The 19251-nt window shown below is 39.6% G+C and overlaps 2 protein-coding genes across 4 annotated transcripts; both read left to right on the top strand.

Annotated features, from left to right (window-relative positions):
* The first annotated feature begins 510 nt into the window (after positions 1–510).
* On the top strand, positions 511–4403 carry cnih4 (cornichon family member 4). 2 transcript variants are annotated; one of them, XM_028032432.1, is made up of 5 exons: positions 511–651; positions 1563–1631; positions 1794–1906; positions 3224–3364; positions 3476–4403. In XM_028032432.1, the coding sequence occupies exons 1-5, from the start codon at positions 583–585 to the stop codon at positions 3501–3503; spliced, it is 420 nt and encodes a 139-aa protein (XP_027888233.1). In that variant the 5' UTR covers positions 511–582; the 3' UTR covers positions 3504–4403. The 2 variants fall into 2 exon arrangements, with proteins under 2 accessions (XP_027888233.1, XP_027888234.1); XM_028032433.1 differs by lacking the exon at positions 511–651 and having other exon boundaries at positions 1769–1906.
* Positions 4404–6081: 1678 nt separating this feature from the next.
* Positions 6082–19251, top strand: preb (prolactin regulatory element binding). 2 transcript variants are annotated; one of them, XM_028030681.1, is made up of 10 exons: positions 6082–6175; positions 7985–8151; positions 12804–12999; positions 16009–16259; positions 16783–16863; positions 16961–17088; positions 17161–17334; positions 18256–18328; positions 18404–18563; positions 18652–19251. In XM_028030681.1, the coding sequence occupies exons 2-10, from the start codon at positions 8017–8019 to the stop codon at positions 18738–18740; spliced, it is 1287 nt and encodes a 428-aa protein (XP_027886482.1). In that variant the 5' UTR covers positions 6082–6175; positions 7985–8016; the 3' UTR covers positions 18741–19251. The 2 variants fall into 2 exon arrangements, with proteins under 2 accessions (XP_027886482.1, XP_027886481.1); XM_028030680.1 differs by having other exon boundaries at positions 6133–6312.

Below are 19251 nucleotides of genomic sequence, written 5' to 3'. Positions count from 1 at the left end.
CAAAGAAATCGCTGTTGTGATGCCAGTGCAGCTTGGAGCTGCTTCAGTTTTTCAGCACGGTCACTTCCTGTTAGCTTGTTGTATGTGTTAGCATGTTTAGTCTGGTAGTGTCTCTTTACGTCAAAATCCTTAAACAAGGCAACCATTTCATTACAAATTAGACAAGCACAATTGCCTTGATTTTCAGAAAAGAAGTATTATAATTCCCACCTCTCTTGAAGGCGGTGGCCCTCACTGTAAACTTTCCTCGTTTTCTTTGCAGTGGCCATGGCAGAAATGAGTGGAGAGCGGTTCGCTGCATGGAGGCAGAGACTGATAGTATTAAAGTGGTGCTGCCACCATTTGGTGAAAGGAGGAATTACAGTTTCAAGTTTTATAATTTATTTATTCTGTTTCACAGTGCAGGCGGGCCATAAATAATACATTATAAGACCGAAGCTGCGGGCCGTATGAAATCTGGCCGCGGGCCGTGATTGGCCCCCGGGCCGGACTTTGGACATGCCTGCTATAGAAGAAGAAGAAGGTTACGTCGATTCCGGCCTAAGCCGGAAACAGGAAGAAAACTCTGAAGATTGCGCTACAATGGAGGCGACTGTGTTTATCCTATCGCTTGTAGACTGTTGTGCACTGATTTTTCTTTCGGTTTACTTTGTATCCTTTCATTGTATATGTTTCTCGTGAATGTTTAAAATAATTGCTTGAAGTAGCCTTCTCAGCTAAAAGCTAATCGGAGCTCCTGTATTTGTTTTTCTACACAATCTGTGTAGGCTACATCTTTAGCCACTTAGTTAGCCCTGGATAATGAAGCATTTCATACAGCTAAAAGATCATGACTCCTCGGAACTTCGTGGGGACACGGAAGCAAGTGGCGTGTCGCGGGTTGCTGCTGCTAGACAACAGAATTAGACTCGTGAAAACGACTAAAAATTGTTTATCCCGGAAATTGTAAATATTAACTTTTGCAGAATGTCATAACCGAATAAAGCGGTTTCTTCTTATTATTATTCTTCTTACTATTATTATTATCAGTGTCCTGTTCAGTCCTGTAGAATAAAACACTTTTACTGTTTAAAAAAGAAAACAAGATATTCTTCCTCGATCCAACCCTGGTCGAGTTAAATCCCAAATTTCGGGTTCAATATAAACATGAAACTACGGTTTACTTGGAAAATTTCTTCTGACCTTCAAACACTTAATTTTCTGTTGGTCTAAACTTCACTTGTGTGTCCTGACCATGATTTTAACAAGAATGGAAAAATCTGGACATTGAATTAAATGCTGAGTAAGTATATAATATCAATTGAAATCCTCAAATATGAGCCTTTAGTAGAAATAAAACTCTGAGGGGACAGTGCTTCAAAGAGCATCATCAATAGTCCACAGATTAATCCAAAGATAGGAACACTTCTCTCTCATGTATAATTTTCTCTATGATAATTGACAGATTGTACCACAATAATAATCAAGAAATAACAGATGTGTCAGATGACAGAACGATATAGAAAATACTTTTAAAAAAAACCAGCCTTTGTAATATGTAACACCTTGACATTCATTTCAAGATTATCACGCTATCTGATCTAGAATGTGACTACATTAATGCCCGAGCATGCTGCTCCAAGCTGAACAAAGTAAGTACAATCTCTTTGTTCTTGATTTCCAATATAAAGGCATTATTTTTCCTTGTGTTTATGTTCCATTTTAAATATATATGTTTACAATTAGTTATATGTCCTGAAATTTGTCTGTTTTTGTACAATAAAAACAGACAATAAAGATGTTATTGTTTCCAGTGGGTAATTCCAGAGATGGTTGGTCAGTGTCTCTCTATGATGCTCATGCTGGTTTCCATGCACTGGTTCATTTTCCTGCTCAACTTGCCTGTAGCAGCCTGGAACATCTACAGGTAAGCCATGTTTTTAAGCTAGTGAATGGCTAACTGTTTGAGTGTAAACATTTGTAGTTGATATATCACAATATAAAAGCAAAGAAATTCACTACAGGGTAATATTATAAGAAATGTTAATTTATATATTTGGTCTGGTGTTTTTACTGAACACAAACAACAGCGAAATCATTTCAAAGTCTTGGGGCTGATAATTTGATTCTTTTGTGTTAAAAGATTAAGTATTTCCTTATTTGTAAAACCAATACCAGCTATAACTTTACAAGACCCTCAGCATTCCTCATTTTAGCACATAAAATGAAAAAGTTATCATAAAATTACACTGAAGAAGTCACACTTAGATCAGCGAGGGCCAACCTAAACCATACCATCAAGACAGCAAAACATGCCTACAGTCAAAAGATTCAAGGATTCTTTCATGATGCCAGCAACACCAGACTTAATCTGAAGAAGCCTCTGACTGAAGACACTTTTCCCAAGACAGTCTCATGAAGAGGATGGTCAGGGTTGTCCATAACCTTCTTGATTTTATGAAGACTCTTTCTCTTTGCCTCATCATCTCCAGAGGTTCCACAGTCATCCCCAGAACAGAACCAGAGCAGAACCAGCCTTCTTTATCAGACTGTTGAGCCTTTTTAGGTCCTTGGTTCTGATGATGCTGCCCCAACAGATGAAGGCAGAAGAGATGACACACTCAACAACAAGATCTGCAGCATCTTGGCTGCAAACCTTGAAGGATCTTCGTTTCCTCAAGAAGTACAAATATTTGCCCCTTCAAAGTAAATGACCTAATCCAGCATAGGTCCAACCAACTGGTAATCTCGCAATGAGTGGGATGGAGATGAGCTGAGTGCAGTGAGTGTGTCTCCAGTGATTGTAGTACAAGACAGCTGGTTCTGGAAGGTCCATTCACTGGATTTCAGAAGAGGAAAGAACACTCCAAGATAAATCAGAGAAAAAGCTGTTGGAAGGTATCAGTCAGGGAATGGATATAACAAATCTGTAAGGCCCTGAACATCCCCTGGAGTTCAGTTTAGTTTATTAACAACAAATAAAAGGAATATGGCTCGTGTAAATCTGTCAAGAATCAAATCAGGTCATCCTCACACACTCAGTGACCGTGAAGAAGGACACGAGTGAGAGAGGACACATTTGATGTCAGAATTTATTGAGATGCAGCTGTTGTTAGGTAAGTAGGATGAAGTTTGCTAAACCATAAAGACCATATGCCACACATCTGATCTGAGATGGAGACATGAATACTATATTTCAGTACATGTTGCAAGCTTCTGTTTGACTCCTCTTCTGTTCCCATAGATATGTGAAGATTCCTATGGGAAACATGGGTGTGTTTGACCCAACTGAGATCCACAACAGGGGTCTGCTTAAATCGTACATGAAGGAGGCCATGATTAAATTAGGATACCACCTGCTCTGCTTCTTCATTTATTTGTACAGGTAACAAAACCATCACATGCTGTTTATAGACATCTAATTCTTTAGATAATGTCATTCAATATTATGTTAGTAAATTACACAGTACTATTTTTTTCCTCCATGTATTTGCAGCATGATCCTGGCTCTGATCAATGACTGAGGCCCTCAACAGAGTGACCACCCTCACATCTGTACTGTTTGGATGAAATGTCTCAGAACACTGTTGATTTGTGTTGTCAGGATCCACGGTTTGCAGTTTGATACAGTTATGTGGTTAATATTTAACCATTCAGTGCTTAACACTTTCAAAATAGCCAAAAATGTCTTTTTGTATGGTAAAGAACACTATATTATTTTTTTAAATACTTTTTTGACATGAGGGCAATCACATTTGCTTTTCATTGTTGTGATTTTTTTTGTCTGTGCTTCAATTAGCTGAAACAAAAAATGTAAGACATAGTCAATTACAAAACATTACTAATAAGTAATGCATACAACTGATCCACTTAGCCTACTTTATGTAGTTTCATTTACATACAATGCTCAACATATGAAACATCAGCCTGACAGAAAGATCCTGCAGTAATCACAGTTGCAAGTAGAAACTGTTGAACAGCTCACTTTATTTGCAATAACCCCAATTAAATATGAGATATGGTCTACTGCTAAAAAATCCTTTGGACTCTGTTCATAGGGCAAGACCAGGTATTTGTATGACCAGGTTAAGGTTTTTAATGTTTCTCATCAAAACCCAGTGATGTAAAAACAAAAAGAAATGCCTATATGGTTTTTGCTATAAGATACAAAATTATTAAATTGAAAATTGAACATTTATGGTCAACAGCTCAGCAAAAAATGTCACTTAGTTTGATTTTCATTTGCCTTTGGAAAACCATGTTTTTATGTTTCTGGCTGCACCCTACTATTGCTTTTTGGAACTCTAGTTGGCGCTGTTTTCCCTCTGTAACTCAATTTGCTTTCAAAAAAGAATGTGCTTTGTTAATGGCTCAAGTTTGCTTGAATAGTGTAAATAAAGAAATAAAAACTAGGTATCTGTCAAGATGTGTCAGACTATGATGAAATTTTAACAAGTAATTTCATGAATAAAATATTAATTATCTTCTATTAACCCATTATGTAAAATGAAAGACAACAAAACCTATCTGATAAAAATATATTTACATTGTTCCGCCACTGTTCAATTTGTTGTGAGATTGGTAAGCAATACAGAACATCATATTGAAACTCAAAAAGAGGAGACTGTGAAAAAGAGTATGTGTGGATGCTGTTATTGAGTTGTACTCCTATGTTTACTGTCCATTTCCATATAAAACCTGTAATGGGCTTGTTGCCTTCACCCCCTTTACAGTGATACTGCTATCATAATGTTTGTTAGTCAAGTCTGTAGAAAGATGGCTGATTATTGATGGAAGTCGTAAAGAAGAAGTAATCATATTAGGTCTTAGAATTGGTCATACGTGACTTAAGAGTTCTCTTTCTCGAATAGGGTAACATGAAATGGCGATTTGTAATTGTTGTAATCAGATGGAAACAGTGGAACACGTCTTATTATAATGTAATAAATATTCAGAGGAATGTCAGAATTTGAAGTCAATATTAAACACAGAGGAAAAACGATTTTCTATGATAAATCTTTTAGTGAGTTAGTCAAAATATATTAGAAATCAATTAATTAGATTCTTTTAAAAAATACTAGGCAATTTAATCAAATTTACAAAGTATGCGTGTGTGTATATGTATGAATGTACAGTACAGACCAAAAGTTTGGACACACCTTCTAATTCAATGGGTTTTTTTTATTTTCACGACTATTTATAAGGCAAGAAATCCCACTTATTAACCTGACAGGGCAGGTTGACCTATGAAGTGAAAACCATTTTAGGTGACGACCTGTTGAAGTTCATCAAGAAAATGCAGAGTGTGTGCAAAGCAGTAATCACAGCAAAAGGTTGCTACTTTGAAGAAACTAGAATATAAGGGGTATTTTCAGTTGTTTTACACTTTTTTGTTTAGTGCATATTTCCACATGTGTTATTCATAGTTTTGATGCCTTCAGTGTGAATCTACAATGTCAATAGTCATGAAAATAAAGGAAACTCATTGAATTAAAAGGTGTGTCCAAACGTTTGGTCTGTACTGTATGTGCATACACATGCATATATTTGTATGTGTATAAATAGGCACACATACACATACCATTGAGTTATTATTAAATTCCCTCTGAATATCATTGATGACCACACTCCAGTCCGGTAGGTGACGGTAAATATGTTGGTTGCCATCCACCAATAAAACATGAAAGAAGAAATTGTACCAATGAATGCCTGGAAAACAACTGTCAGTATTGAAATGTTTGCGTAAACACAAATAAATGCTTTGCATCCCCCGGTGAAACAGCGAGGTACGTTTTGGTTTTCACCGTGATCATTTTGCCCAGGTCCTTCTTGAAAATGAGATCCAGATCTCAATGGGGTTTACCTGGTTAAATAAAGGAAATTAAAAAAAATAAAATCATGGTGATCTGGATCAAAAGGAAAATAAAAACGCTGAAAATCACCAGTCAAGCTGCACTGAATGTTGAGCGGAGGGGCTGCTACAGTCAGTAAACGTAGACTTAGTAGTTTAAACAAGACCAGATTGAATCATGAAACGACTGGCCAAACGGACATCGGTCATTAGTTTTTGTTTGGGTGGTTCCTCTATCTTTCGTCTCACACAAAATCTCAGTAGATGGCGGTAAAGGGCCCTAAAGCTGGGTCGCAATAAACAGAAGAAGAAAAAGAAGGAAGAAGAAGAACTTCTTGTTGACGTGTAGGTTGGAAAGTGTAGCTTTAGCACGTATCAAAGTGTACTCTTTTGTTATTAGTTATTCAAAAATGAATTGGTTCGGTTTATTGCAAAGGTTTTTAACAAAACGCTACTCAAGATAAACTGGAAAAACTGCAAAGGTAGGGAACTTATGATTCCGTGTCAAGATGGGTACCGTGCAGAAAGTTGTAATTCTGAAATATTACTGCTATGCCAGACAGACATACCAGTGATACAGACTGACGAGTTTTTGTGACAGACTCCGATCCTGTAGCGTTAATGATGCTACACATCTTTATGTGACCAGGCGTCATGTCGGTGTTCTGACTGGAAAGTAGAGCCATTACAATTAGGAGGAGTGTTATCAAAAGTTTTTGGACAATATGCAATTATATTAATGAATTAACTTATACCTAAGGTTTACGCATCTTATTGCCAACGAAAAATAAATTAACACGCCAGTGTTTTAAATATGTGAGTGAGAAATGTTGTTCTAGGTACGAAATGGAAGTGCTTATTGGATCAGTTTGTCCGCCATCTTTTCCATACAAAATGAGCGTTAAAGTGTAAACTCAAAGACCCCCTATACATCGTTTTCATATACAGGAGATATATTGTTATAATTACAGTGAATATGTTTCGCCACATATAAAGTTAAAGTACCTGCCTGTAAACACCCTTGCTTGTTAATTGTTCAGCCCTCCTTTAAGTCTGTTACATTTTTTGTTTATTATTCTTTTTCTGTCCCTGACCTCGATTTGTAATATTTCACAGGTTGGTTTTTTATTTTTATCAAAATATGTTCAGTGGATTTATAGGTTTTTCTAAGGGTATAATTTAAATCAGCTGTATAATATTTGTTTTATATTCTGAAACCTGTTTTAATTTTGCTTTAAAATTGTATTCGTGGAAAAGGTGTAATCAGCCTGAAGGCAAAATGCAGTCACATTTTCTTCAGTTTTGTTTCTTCATGCTTTTTATTTTGCTGACAGATTTCATTGGGCTGGATGTAGTGATTTTTATGTTGGGTGTTATTTTCAGGTGTGTCAATTTAACCTCAAAATTTGACGTGGTTGGTTTGGCTGATTCAGGCGTTTGTAATTTTAGCTGGTGTGGCCCAACAAAACAATACATTGTTGAACTTAAGCTTTATGTTTCCATACTTTGTATGCAACCACACAAACTACTGTAGTTAACAACTAAGCAAACATACGAAAGAAAAAAGAATTGTACAGAATTGCTGCTGAATCCATTTGCATGGACCAAAGTCTTGTTTATGCTGTAAAAAATATATTGAAACAGAATTTATTTTAGTTGTTTAACAGCAAATTGACAGGCAAATAGAATCACTGGATCAAAACTTTAAACAGTTTTAAAGTTTTGATCCTGCTTAAAATTTTAATTAAAACTTTAAGCAGTGTTAATTAAATAAAAATGATTGCAAAATGATATTAACATTTCTGCTCAGTGTTTAAGTATTACCCTATCTACTGTTTGGCCAAATAGTAAAAAATAACTCTTTAATTGTGTATTTATTTCTACATGATGGCTAAAGTGTCCCCTAGTGGTTGGTTTTGCACAAATAAAGGAACTTTTATCATATTAATTAATCTTAGTTTTTTGCAGTTAGCTAGAAAACATCCTGTTCTTTCAAAGAAATTTTCCACTATTACCAAAATGGTACAGTTTTTGTCTTTTGTCACAGACTCACAAGACATCAGTCTTGAAATTTTAGTGTTGTGACAACTATCTTGTGTTTATTTGTGTCACTGTATGCATAACCAGAAAAGCTTAATGCTTTGTTTTCAACAGGTGTGGTGAAATAAGGACGTCTGTGATAAACTATGGGGAAGAAGAAGATGCTGGATCTGTATAGAGCCCCATTTCCACTGTACACCGTCAAAGTGGATGCCACTACAGGGCTTGTGATAACAGCTGGAGGAGGGGGTCCCTCAAAGACAGGAATAAAAAATGCTGTAGTAAGTACTGATGATCGTTTAGATCAGTCTTTCTCAAAGTGTGGGCCGCAATGTACTGCATGTAAACAACTGTTAATTTGCCATGTGACGCTACAGTTAGCTTACCAAAGGATTGTGCTTAAAAATAATAATGGACAAAGATAAAAAAAACTAAAAAGAAAACCAGAAGATACCAGTGGAAAGTTTCTCAGGGTGAGGTCCAGAACCTTTGGTTTTGAACACTTCAATACACACCATGCTACATGCATGTAGTTATAAGTCCAGTGAATGCGTTATGACGGGGAAGAGGTGGTGCACAGAGGTGCGCCCATGCTGACCAACTGCGTCTTAACACCTAAAATATGAAGTTATTTTTATTGGGCTAAATAGAATGGCTGAAAGAAAATGTTTGTTTTTGCCAATGAAACTCAAGTCTATTTTCCGTTTATTATGCTTCTAAATTAGAAATATCCCTTAAATGCTATTAGTGCACACAACACTAGTAAAAAAAATTTTTTGATTTCCATGTGTTTTCTATCACTGGAAAGCTTAGAATTCATACTTTCAGAATCTGAAACTCAAAATGCCCGTAGAGTTGCTCATGGTTTTATTGTGGCTAATCACATTTACAAAACAACGCCACCCTTCATATTCGGAGGTACAAAGACAGTGAATTAAGAGACTGATATTTTCATTTCAGGTTGTATATATTAAGATGTTGTGTTATTGGGGGGGCAATTACAAGTTAGGTGGTCCTTCAGTGTTTTTAAATGGGGTAAATAATCCTCAGTCTGAAAAAGTTTGAGAAACACTGCTTTAGACTGAAGTCTCTCAACACTACTGAGCTAGAACAATACATTGGTGTTAATTGTTGTGAGTCTTAATTTCTATTTACAATGTTTAAATTGAAATATCAGGTCAAAGTAGCTACTAATTTTCAGTTTAATTTTCAGGTTTCAAATTCAAAAATACTTTATTGATCCCACAGAGAAATTAAATTAAATTCTACCTTCTCCAGTAATTTGTTTAAATTCTCATTAATATTCTGCTCACTATATACTGGATAATTAATAAAGGTTAAACACAGCAGGTCTGACACACAATAATAAATATTGTTATTAATTTATACTCTCAGAGGAGTCTTTGTTTTATTCAGATTTTTCTCACTTTTTTTTTCTGTGGTTGAAAAACATTGTTCCATATCTCAAATCCATTAACCAGCCACTCTGTGCGTCACAGCAGTGCACAAAGCATTGATTGTGTTAATGTGACCAGGACCGGCAGAAGCGGTCCTGGCATGTTTGGCGCCCTGGCCAAACCACTCTTCCGGTGCCCTTCCCAGAAATCTCCAATGAGGACCGGTTTGTTTTCCAGAACGAACAGCACAAACTCTGTCATAATGTTCACTTGTATCATATGTGCACAGCACCAGTGGCTCGTTCTGTTTCACTCTGCGCCACACTACTCTGAGCTTGGATGCGACGCAAAGTGCACCGATGTGAAATAATACAGCCGATAGAAGTCCAGAGACCTGCTGAGGAAAGCTGCTACCAGGGAAACAGATTTTATTCCTAAATGATTCAGCTCCCATCTATCACCTAAATCTCTCCTCCTAGACTGACAACTACTGCAAGCTTGTAATGACAGCTTAGCAAAATTCCACCACCTGCACATTATACTACTTTTGGCAATGCTGCATTCAAAAAATGTGGGAAATTCAGTATAAAAGAGCTGCACAGGATCCGTCAAAGAGCTGCATGTATATACTGCATATAGAAATCCATCCATCCATCCATCCATCCACCCACCCACCTTTCTTTCTTTCTTTCTTATCCGGGGCCTCCTCCCAGTGGGTCGTGCCCGGAACACCTCACCAGGGAGACGTCCAGGAGGCATCCTGACCAGATGCCCGAGCCACCTCAACTGGCTCCTCTCGATGTGAAGGAGCAGCAGCTCTACTCTGAGTCCCTCCCGGATGACTGAGCTTCTCACCCTATCTCTAAGGGAGAGCCCAGACACCCTACGGAGAAAACCCATTTCGGCTGCTTGTATCCACGATCTCGTTCATTCGGTCATGACCCAAAGCTCATGACCATAGATGGGGTTAGGAACGTAGATCGACCGGTAAATTGAGAGCTTCGCTTTTTGGCTCAGCTCTCTCTTCACCATGATGGATCGGTACAGTGCCCACTTCACAGCAGACGCTGCACCAATGCCACTGTCAATCTACGGCTCCATTTTTTCCTCATTCGTGAACAAGATCTCGAGATACTTAAACTCCTCCACTTGGGGCAGGACACCTCCCCCCCCCCCACACACACACACCCTGACCTGGTGAAGGCACTCTATCCTTTTCCTGCTCAAGACCATGGCCTTGGATTTGATCCTATAAGGCCACCAAAACTGATCCCCTCGGGCGTGCCGTGGTGGCGTGGGGGTTGGCGCGGCCCATGTTTGGAGGCCTCGGGTCCTCGACGCGGCTGTCGCGGGTTCGATTCCTGGACCCGGCGACGTTTACGGCATGTCTTCCCCCCTCTTCTTCCCCCTTTCCTGTCAGCCTACTTCATGAAAAGGGACTCTAGAGCCCACAAAAATACCCCCTGGAGGGGTTAAAAAAAAAAAACAAACTGATCCCCTCAACACCTTGGCTGCGCCTAGAATTTCTGTCCTTGGCGGAGTCCAACTCTCACCGGTAATGAGCCCGACTTACTGCCGGCAATGAGGACCAGACTCTGACACCGGTCATACATATAATTATCCAGAGTAATATTTTTACTTTTCCTGTCAACTTAACATCCTTTATTACAAAAACACGGTGGACCGCCAGTGGGCTGCCTCAGTGCCCTGACCACCGGGCTTAGCAAGTTTTCTGGAGGAAACCCTGACACTGCTCTTCCTGAATCCGAGGTTCGACTATCCGACGGACCCTCCTCTCCAGGACCCCTGAATAGACCTTGCTAGGGTGGCTTAAGAGTGTGACCCCTCTGTAATTGGAGCACACCCTCTGGTCCCTCTTTTTGAACAGGGGAACCACCACCCCAGTCTGCCAATCCAGGGGAACAGCCCCTGATGTCCATGCAATATTGCAGAGTTGCGTCAGCCACCACAACCCTACAACATCAAGAACCATGAGGACCTCAGGCTGAATCTCATCCAGGGTCACCCTCACCCGGTACCCATCAGCTGCTTCTGGAGTCCCACAGGCTGAAAAGGCAAGATAGGACTCCTTCAGCCTGACAGCATCTCTCATTGAAGGTGTACACCAACGGGTTTGAGGGTTGCTGTCACAACAGGCATCAACAACCTTGCGGCCACAGCTCCAATAAGCCGCCTCGACAATGGAGGCACAGAACATGGTCCACTTAGACTCAATGTCCCCCACCTCCCCAGGAACGTATTCGACGTTCTGCCGGAGATGGGAGTTAAAGCTCCGTCTCACAGGAGCTGGGAACTGTTGTGAGGTTCCCAGCAGACCCTCACAACACGTTTGGGCCTGCCAGGTCTTACCGGCATCCTCCCCCACCACCGGAGCCAACTCACCACCAGGTAGTGGTGAATGGACAGCTCCGCACCTCTCTTCTCCTGAGTGTCCAAGACACATGACCGCAGATCCGATGAAACGATGACAAAGTCGATTATCGAACTGCGGCCTAGGGTGTCCTGGTGCCAAGTGCAAGTATGGACACCCTTATGCCTGAACATGGTGTTCATTATGGACAATCCATGATGATCACAGAAGTCCAATAACAGAACATCACTTGAAATCAGATCGGGGGATGGTGTTTCTCCCATCCACGCCCCTCCAGGTCTCACTGTCATTGCCCACGTGGGCTTTGAAGTCCCCCAGCAGAACAAGGGAGTCCCCAGGAGGGGCACTCTCTAGTACCCCCTCCAAAGACTCCAAGAAGGGTGGGTAATCTGAACTGTCATTTGGCCCATAAGGACAAATAACAGTCAGGACCCGTTCCTAAACCTGTAGGCTGAGGGAGGCTACCCTCTCATTCACTGGGGTAAAACCCAACGTACAGGCGGCGAGATGGGGGGCAACAAGTATGCCCACTCCAGCCCGACGCCTCTCACCATGGGCAACTCCAGAGTGGAAGTATGTCCAGCCCCTCTCAAGGAGACTGGTTCCAGAACCAGAGCCATGCGTTGAGGTAAGACTGACTATTTCTAGCCGGAACCTCTCGACCTCACACACTAGCTCCGGCTCCTTCCCCACCAGAGAGGTGACATTCCACGTCCCAAGAGCCAGTTTCTGCAACCGAGGATCAGACCGCCAGGGTCCCCTCCCTCGGCCGCCACCCATCACACACTGCACCCGACCCCTTTGGCGCCTCTCATGGGTGGTGGGTCCATGGGAAGGGGGACCCATGTCTCCTCTTTGGGCTGAGCCCGGCCAGGCTCCATGGGTAAAAGCCCGGCCACAAGGCACTTGCTATGGCAAGTGCCCCACCTCCAGGCCTGGCTCCAGAGTGGGGCCCCGGTGACCCGCATCCGGGCAAGGACTATAAGTTCAGTACATTTTGATTGTACGAATCTCTAGTTTTACTTCTAGTAAAGAAATTCTGATTAATTTTAATATAACTTTTTAATATTTTGGTGAAAATTTGCACAGACACCTAATGACAGAATGCAAATCTGATTTCATCAGTAGCAAACTTGTCTTTCAGCATTTCCTGGATGTGCAGATGGTTGGAAAAAATCAGTACAGCTCCAGTCTTCTTCACTCTCATGATACGGACACACGCGCCACTATAAACATGGCTGTTGGTGATGGTGTGATTGCTGCTGGACAGGATGGCACATGCAGCCTCATGAAGTTTAAACTCTGCCAGCAGAAAGAAGAAAATGCTACGCATAGAGATGGTATGGTTTACAACTTTCTGATGATTACTTGCTGTTTTAAAAAGACAGTTAAAACATACTTTGAACTAAAGGACTGTTATCTTTCCCATTTGGAGTCAGAGGTGGAATTACCGTTTAAACTTTTGATTGTGATGCAGAATTTATTTTCTTAATTTACTTTTGGTTGTTTGTTTTTTTTGTGTCTGTGTGTTGCTTTTCATTGATTAGTCTTTAATAGACCACACATCTTTATATAAGCCACCATATATAATGGTTTGTAATCTGATTGAAAGTTAGTCAGAGTCTTTAGTGTGAAACCTGAAATAATTTTAACCTTAACTCAAATGTGGTTCAGTAAAAGCTAAGACTTTAGCAACATTATTATTGAAATGAAACAAACAGTGCCACTGTGTTTCACTCATAAATGGATCTACTTATTTTAAAAGACTCAGTGGAGGAAGGGCAACAGCCTTACATGCATCCTTTACATTGGTGTATAGTAAATCAATTATCCTGTTTTTCCTGGTGGGACAGTTGACAACCTGGTGAAAAGTAGCCAGAATGAAATCCAGGGTAACATAATTAAAATCTCTAGATATTATTATGAGGGCCTCAGGGTGTTGTGACAGGTTGTATCCTTTGACAGACAGCAGCTGGCTCTGCCCTCAGAAGAATGTAAACACAAATGGAGATCACGTGACTGAACTCTCGAGGAAGATGGTAGGGATGCAGGCTGACAGCTATCAGCTCCAGATCAGGGCAACACACTGCCTTGACTGTGACAGCCAGGGTTACGAAGGTTACTTAGATGATCAAAGTGCCACCCCTTCTTTTCCACATGCCAGACCATTGTTAGGTCCATCTCTGGATGGCAAAGTCTGTCCATATTTTTTTGAAAGGATACATGTCTCTAGTAGGGATGCTCCGATCAGGTTTTTTGCTGCCGATTCTGATACTGATCATCCATGAAGCAGATCTTTGACGACCAATCTTTGCCGATCGCCTGGAATGGCTGTTAATTTTTCGATTTAGGTATAAATGATACTATGTTATCTGGCAAAATGATAACATATCTGGCAATAAATTCACCTAATTTAGACATAGACATATTTTAATACATATCGAAAATCTTTTAAGTTACAAGCTGCAGCTTTAAGCAGATGCTCTGTATGAGAGTTCACTGTCTGGTGGAGGTTGAGCGGCGCTCCATCTGTGAAAAATTACTACCTGTAGCTCGTAGTGGCGGTCCAAGAGCGAGAGCAGAACCAGCATCTTACGCTGCCAGCCCTTAAACTTGAATTATTTTTTGGGTTATTTGTTTAGCTTTCTGACCATCATGCTAATCCAGGTTAGGGTTAGAGACGGTTAGAGAAAGTTACTTGGAATCAAGAAAAAGTAGTTTCTTGGATTTGTTTGTTTTTTTCCATCTCCCCTTATGGGCTCCATATTAATTAGCACATTTTCAGGATCCCTGTTTTTGCTAAGAATATTGATTCATGCAAAGAAAATGCACAACTATATACGAATACACAACGATCAATGAATATATTCTAAAGTAAGTCCAAACCCGTTAAACTGAATAATAATTATATTATAAAAACACCAAGGGAACTGGGCCTGGTGTCTCTGGGCTACCTTTGCACTGATGTGGGTTCATTTGTTTGGTTGCGGGGCCGTTGGCCAAGTCTCCAGGTTGACTTGTATGCTCTCTTTTCTAATTTCCCTCCACTACTCCTATCTCCTTCTTTCCCTTTAAGTCTTTCCCCCACTTTTTTTCCTCTCTTTTCCAACTCTGTGTCCATTGCAGTTGAAATAAACCCAAAGCAATTTCTCTCACCAGCCACTTTATTAAGTACACCTTCCTAGTACCAGGTTGGACCCCCTTTTGCCTTCAGCATCCTCCATGGCAGAGATTCAACAAAGTACTAGAAACATTCCTCACAGTCTGGTCCATAATGACATGATAGCATCACACAGTTGCTGCAGATTTGCAGATCCATGATGCAAATCTCACATTCCACCACATCCCAAAGGTTCTCTACTGGATTGAGATCTGGTGACTGTGGAGGTCATTTGAGTTCAGTGAACCCATTGTTGTGTTCAAGAAACCAGTTGGAGAGGATTACTCAGGTAGGCTGTAGTGTTAACACGATGCTCAATTGGTACTAATGGACCCAAAATGTGCCAGGAAAATATCCCCCACACCATTGCACCACCACCAGCCTGAACCGTTGATACAAGGCAGGATGGATCCATGCTTTCATGTTGTTGACGCCAAATTCTGACCCTACCATCTGAATGTCACAGCAGAAATCAAGACTCATCAGACCAGGCAACTTTTTTCCAATCCTCTATTGCCCAATTTTGGTGAGCCTGTGTGAATTGTAGCCTCAGTTTCCTGTTCTTAGCTGACAGGAGTGGCACCTGGTGTGGTCTTCTGCTGCTGTAGCCCATCCGCCTCAAGGCTCAACATGTTGTACATTCAGTGGTTATTTGAGTTACTGTTGCCGTTCTATCAGCTCAAACCAGTCTGGCCATTCTCCTCTGACCTCTGGCATCAACAAGGCATTTGTGCCCACAGAACTGCTGCTCACTGGACATGTTCTCTTTTTCTGACCATTCTCTGTAAACCCTAGAGATGGTTGTGCATAAAAATCCCAGTAGATCAGCAGTTTCTGAAACACTCAGACCAACCAACCATTAACCATGTCACGTTCAAAGTCACTTAAGTCACCTTTCTTCCTCGTTCTGATGCTCAGTTTGAACTGCAGCAGATCGTTTTGGTCATGTCTACATGTCTGCATTGAGTTGCTGCCACCTGATTGGCTGATTTAACATTTGCTTTAATAAGCAGTTGGAAAGGTGTACCTAATAAAGTGGCAGTGAGTGTGTGTGTATGTACTTATATGCACTTAATCTGCTGCGGCTGTATAGTATATATTACTACACCTTGATTCCAACCGTTGCAAAATTTTCAAAACATCATATTGTGTTTTTTGTGTTATGTTAAGAGTGTTATTTCTGCTACAGGTAACACCCTTGAACTTAACAATGCCAGACGGAGATGTGGGAAAGCTGGCAAAGGTAATCTCGAGAACCGTTCTACTACTGGAGACATGTCTGATACAAGGAATGAGACGGTTCAGATCACAGTGACCAATATAGCTGAAGTGCTGTCAGACCTAAACCCACATGACCCTCTTCAGAAAGTTGTTAGGTTCAGTCCTGACATGAACCTTCTGCTGACCGCAGGCACCGATGGATACATCAGAGTTTGGGAGGTAAACTTTGATCAGTTTTTAAATGTGAAAATATCCCCACATTAGCCAGCTGACGTTTTTATGTTTTAGAATCTACTTTAGGTAATCAGAAACCAAAAAAAATATTTTGGTTTTTCAAAGAATAACATTTCAAGATGGAAAAAAGCATGTTTTTTTTCCATCTTCCAGTTTTTCTCTTAATTTAGCCCAGAACATTTTAAAAACTTGCCTTTTAGGTCATGAAATCATATGAAACATTTGAAAATCAGACAACAGCTTATCTCTATTTATTTATTGTCCAATCTTGCAATAGCGACAAATTCAAATTATTTAGATAAAGAATAAAACAAACAAAAAAAATTCTTCAAGTTTCTTTTGCTGACACAACAAAAATGTTTAATAGTTATGCATTTACTAACAATGGTATTAATAATGTAAATAATAATAAACATTAAATATGTTTAGCAGGTTTTTGTATAAACTTTGTAGATGCCTAAGTGGTGTGTTTTTGTTTTGACCTTGTCACTTTGGATTTTTTTTTAAGTTTCCATCCCTTGAGAAAAAGTTTGACTTTAAAGCACATGAAAAGGAGGTTGAAGACTTGGATATGAGTACAATAAGCAAGGTGAACTGTCAATTGCTCTTAATATTCATTACTCCGAATGTAATGAATGTTCAAAATAAATGTTCATTCATTTTATGTTTCATGTTTCCTTTTGCAGCAACTTGTGACTGTGGGGCGAGACTTTGTCTGCAATGTGTGGAGTGACAACCAACTGGTCACAAGTCTGAACTGGCTTGAGACCATGCCTCAAATTGCTGAAAAGACCTATCGATATATGGCCTGCAGGTATGATAATAAGGAAATGGGAAAAGGGTTTCTTCTCTTTAAAGGTCCTTCTAAGTTGTTTTCATGTCTTAGGTTTGGAAATGGTGAAGATGAGAAAGATGCCATAAGGCTTTACACAGTGCAAATCCCTCATAAACGAGACAAAAAACCTCCTCCGTGCTATATCACCAAGTGGGACGGCAAGATCTTACTTCCAATGTTAACATCTCCCTGTGGTACTGAAGTTATCTCCTGTCTGGCTGTGAGGTAATTGAACCAGGACAAGCAGAAGATGAAGATTGCATTTTTTTGGGAAAAAGTTGTACTATAATTATTTCTGACGTGTTTATGTTACTGGCATCATGTGTGTGTGTATATATATACAGTATATATATACTGTATATATCGGTGGCGTGCGGTGAGGTTCATGGCTGGTGAGGCACTGACTTAGTCAAAATCATAAGACCCCCTGCATGTTATTGTTTACATACGGAAGTTTTGCGCATGCGGACAACATTGAAGGGCAAAAAGACTATATTTTCACATGCCATTTATAGACGCGCTGCCACGGTAGAATAATTCCCTTAACTCAATGAAATTTGGAAATATAGATATTAATTTAGTGCTATGCTTAGTGCAGCAAAGGGCAAACCCGTTGAAGTACAACTCAAACCACATTTTTCTCTCTCTCTGTATCAGCCAAGCTACACGTAGACTCGTTGCGTTTAGCTTCCCTTATTTACTGTATGGCTAGCTCGCTGTCTCTTACTCTGTAGACGCGGAGTCACAATGTGTGGGATCATGAGCGCCCCCTGCCATGAGGCAAGAGAACTGCAAAAATTCAGCGATTTCGAAGAAAAAATATTCAAAATTGCTAAAATAAAAAATAAATGAAAAATAAATACTTCACAGTAGAAAACACAGGGTGAAAATAACAATATAAATTATCTTATCATTTATATAAGATGACACAAGGTATGATGACACACCGCACGTCACACACACAAACACAAACCCACACACACACACACACATATATATATATATACACACATATATATGTATGTATATATATATATATATGTGTGTGTGTGTGTATGCGTGTTTGTGTGTACATATAGAAAGTAGATCAATCAAGTGTTTGAGGATGGCAGATGGAAAATGTAATCTTTGACTTATCTGCAACAGTGACTCTGGGAGGTTTCTTGGTCTTGGAACAGTAACTGGATCAGTAGCAGTTCATATTGCTTTTTCTCTACAGGTAACATAAACATCATACTAATCTTAACATATAAAGTGTATGCATAAAAGTTTATTTGTATGTCAATTTTTGCAGAAGCTGTACTATGTTCATGAGTCACATGGCATTGTTGTGACAGATGTAGTCTTTCTGCCCAACTTGATGAAAGGCCAAAATATCAAAGGGAACAACAAAGCAGCATTGCTGAGTGTAGCTGTGGATAGTCGATGTCAAGTACATACTGTCACCAAAGAAAGTGAGTCTGGCATTTTAAATTTTTCATTTAAAATGCATATCTCTGAGCTACTCATTTTTTGCTGTTAATTTTTTTCCATTTATCTTAGGGCCTATCCCTCCCTGGCTTTTCTTCTGTGGGCTCGTCATCGTGGGAGTGCTCTTAATTTTGCAGTACCTTTTTCCAGTGTTGCTCTAAATGATACATAAACCTCTGACAAATTGTCAGCATTAGCAACTACTGGTTTAACAGTTTTCAATATGGATCAAACCCAAACAACTGTATATTAAGTAAATTGTTTGTTCTGTGAATACGGTTCAGATTCACTTTACTCTTTGAGAAACAGGCTTTATGAATGGGTTCATGAAAATGTAGAATTTGTACAAAATGTAAAGGAATTATTTCCACATCTTTGTAGGAACACACACACAATAACCACTATTCGAATGTTTTCCATTATTGTAGAGATTTTGAGAGGAGAAATATCTTTATTAGATGGGCCAACTTAGAAATTAAGTAATAACTTTAAGGTTTAGTTGTAAATATACTGTGTCTTTGAATAATTAGTATGTACTGAAAATAGCAGATTTGAATTAAGTTGATGTGACCACAGACAGTTTGATACAATCAATAATGTTTTTAATAAAACACATATGTTGATATACAATCATATGTGTTTCAGTAATCCCCATATTGGTGTTTTATTTAA

Source organism: Xiphophorus couchianus, chromosome 11 (assembly GCF_001444195.1).
Source record: "Xiphophorus couchianus chromosome 11, X_couchianus-1.0, whole genome shotgun sequence".
Classification (NCBI taxonomy): Eukaryota; Metazoa; Chordata; class Actinopteri; order Cyprinodontiformes; family Poeciliidae; genus Xiphophorus; species Xiphophorus couchianus.
This window is presented reverse-complemented; position numbering and strand designations above follow the sequence as displayed.